This window comes from Phytophthora parasitica (assembly GCF_000247585.1).
Source record: "Phytophthora parasitica INRA-310 unplaced genomic scaffold supercont2.12, whole genome shotgun sequence".
Taxonomy (NCBI): Eukaryota; Oomycota; class Peronosporomycetes; order Peronosporales; family Peronosporaceae; genus Phytophthora; species Phytophthora nicotianae.
The window spans coordinates 239,412-242,514 of record NW_008648998.1 but is presented as its reverse complement, the minus strand read 5'-3'; the positions used below and the strand labels follow the sequence as shown (position 1 = coordinate 242,514).

At 51.4% G+C, this 3,103-nt stretch overlaps 1 protein-coding gene across 1 annotated transcript in view; it reads left to right on the top strand.

The window, feature by feature from the left end:
* Positions 1 to 767: 767 nt before the first annotated feature.
* Positions 768 to 3,103, top strand: part of PPTG_07472 (hypothetical protein) — a gene marked incomplete at both ends in the record, with an annotated part of 3,804 nt that continues 1,468 nt past the window's right edge. Inside the window, one exon of the mRNA XM_008901751.1 lies at positions 768 to 3,083. Coding sequence (XP_008899999.1) covers positions 768 to 3,083 — 2,316 coding nt within the window. The remainder of the gene's footprint in view (positions 3,084 to 3,103) is intronic.

Sequence of the window (3,103 nt, the reverse complement as noted above, 5' to 3'; positions counted from 1 at the left end):
TCGCCCTCGCCGCACAAGTCAAGAAGTACCGTCACAGAGTACCGTCGTCTACAAAGCTAGAACATGGCTGCAGCGTGTTCATTAGTGGCTGAGTTAGTTGAGGACAAGCTTCATCAATTATGGAATGCTATTCTATTTGGGGAGGGCGAGTGTAGCAAGTTGACTGCATATGAGAATTGAGAAGTATAATATTAGAGATAGTATTAACTAATAAAGAGCTCTCTCAACCAGTTGTTTGGTTGGGAGCAGTTGGTCGGGGAGACCAGCACACTTCGATTTCTCCCCGCCAGCCCCAAGACTCTCTTCATCCTTCTCTTCCTCCTTCAAGGGGCCGGTTTGATATAATAGTCGCTCGTTTTGAAAGCTTGCCGATAGCGACGGTCCAGATGATGGCCTACAAAACAAGCATACTAATAATCAAGTACTAATTGGATCTCTTTAGATGATCTCACGGTCACTTCAGTTATAGCTGATGTTGAGCAATCTCGACATGCTCTCGCATTCCTTTCCAACGATGCTGCACCTCTCATTGCTGGAGAACTCACTAGTAGTGACTAAGGTATGTACATCGTCATAAACCCGGCCTCCTTGTCTTATCTCAATGTCATGCTACCCACAAGCGCTAAATGGCTTTAACTCGAGCGACTATAAGTTTTATCGTACATGCAATTAATGATCTGATTCTGATGTGTCATCTTCGTACTTAGTCGCACCCTGATGCAGATCTTTCCTTGACGTCATTCCCGAATCTTGGCCTAAAGTCGAATATGAAGTCCTTCCCGACTGCGTCTTTGTTGCCCAAGGAGGAAACCCTCGCCGACCGGTTCCTACAGCAGTATCCGGACTATGATGGGCGTAACGCTGTTGTCGCTATCTTCGACACGGGCGTGGATCCGGGGGCCATCGGTCTACAGACGACGCCCGATGGCCGCCCCAAGATCATCGACGTTGTGGACGCCACAGGCGCCGGAGACGTGGATACGTCCACAGTAATTGAGGCCAAGGACGGACAATTAACACTCGCTAATGACCGCGTTCTCACGCTCAATCCCGACTGGAAACCGAGCCAGGACGGTAAATACCACGTCGGTACTGTAGCCGGCTACCATTTATTCCCCGGCCCATTAGTGACCAGACTCAAGACGGAACGCAAAGAGAAGTTCGACATTGAGCAACGCGCTGCCGTCAATGCAGTACAGGAGCAACTGGCCAAGTGGAGCAAGGAAAACAGTGCAACCACGAATGATACAGCCAAGCTGAGAGAGAAGAAGGACCTTCAGACGCGACTCAAGCAGCTCGAAGAGCTGGCCAAGAGCTACGAAGACCCTGGACCGATCTACGACGCTGTTGTCTTTTACGACGGCACGTGCTGGCGCGCAGCGCTGGATACGAAGGAAACCGGTGATTTTACCGGTATACCGGTACTGACCAACTTTAAGGACGAGCGGCAGTACGCGACCTTCTCGGGTGAATCTCAGCTCAACTACGTGCTGAATATCTATGACGAAGGCAACACTTTAAGTGTCGTGAACGACGTGGGAGCTCATGGAACGCACGTGGCTGGAATCGTGGCAGCGTATCACCCAGACCAGTCGGAATGCAACGGTGTGGCCCCTGGAGCTCAGATTGTAGCTGTGAAGATCGGAGATGGCAGACTGGGGAGTATGGAGACGTCATCAGCTCTGAGTCGCGCGATCTTGGCCGTCATGGACGCCAACGTGGACGTGGTTAACATGAGTTACGGTGAGTATGCGTCGCAGCACAATTACGGTCGAATTGTGGAGCTCAGCAATGAATTGGTGGACGAACACAACGTTACTTTCGTCGTGAGTGCCGGTAATAATGGACCTGCATTGGGCACAGTGGGCGCTCCAGGCGGTACGACGTCCAGTATGCTGGCTGTGGGTGCCTACGTGTCGCCCAAGATGATGGAAGGTGAGTATATTATGCGAGACAGTGCTCTATCTGGCATTGCCTACACGTGGTCGTCTCGTGGTCCGACGTTTGATGGAGACTTGGGAGTGAACATCTGCGCTCCTGGAGCTGCCATTGCGCCTGTACCGAACTGGACGTTGAACAAGAAGCAGCTTATGAATGGCACATCTATGAGTTCGCCGAATTGCGCTGGAAACATCGCACTGCTGATCAGTGCAATGAAAGCTCAGGGCGTTGAGTACACGCCGTATTCTATCCGTCGCGCGTTGGAGAATACTGCAGTTAAAGTGCCGAATGTGGAGGTGTACGCACAGGGCAAAGGGTTGATCCAAGTGCTACCAGCGTTCAAGTATCTAGCTGGCAGTAACTCGTTCGATGGTGGACGGAAGTTCCCTCTGCATTACGAGATCAAGACGTCGTCAGGTGATGGCAAAGCGCGTGGTATTTTTCTTCGAGACAGCGTCGACTTCGCTCATGATAGCACGGAAGTTAACGTCACAGTGACGCCCAAGTTCCACAAGAAGGCGGTGCAAGACGACAAGGTTCACTTCGAGCAACACGTGCGTCTGGTTCCTTCTGCTCGGTGGATCGATGTGGGACGAAACCTGGCGTTGATGCATGGCGGACGTGCGTTCAAAGTGCTCGTGAAGACCAAGCACCTGACTGCTGGTGAACACTATGGCGAAATTGTGGCTTACGACACAAAGAACGAGGCTCGTGGCGCTCTGTTTACCATTCCAGTTACTGTGATCAAGCCTGAAGACGCCAAGTCGGTGGTAACCTACCAGACCAAGTTCCAGCCTGGTGATATCTCTCGTCGGTTCTTTACACCAGCTCAAGATTCTACCTGGGCTGATATTATCTTCTCACGTGCTAACGAGAACGACCGTGAGGTGGAATCCAACGCTTCCGGTAAGCTCTACATGTTCGACGCTCTGCAGTTCCAGCCGTTTGTGCGTCAGAGCTCGTCATCGTTCCATAAGGCCTTCTTCCTCAAACCAGGAGAGGAAGTTGCGTTCAGTATGGATCTACTGGGAGGTTTAACCACCGAGTTCTGCTTGGGTCAGTTCTGGAGTGCATTGGGAGACTCGATTGTGCAGATCGAGATTCGATTTCACGGTGTTAAACCTGATCAAGAGAAGATCGTGGTCACTGGAGGGGAAGAATC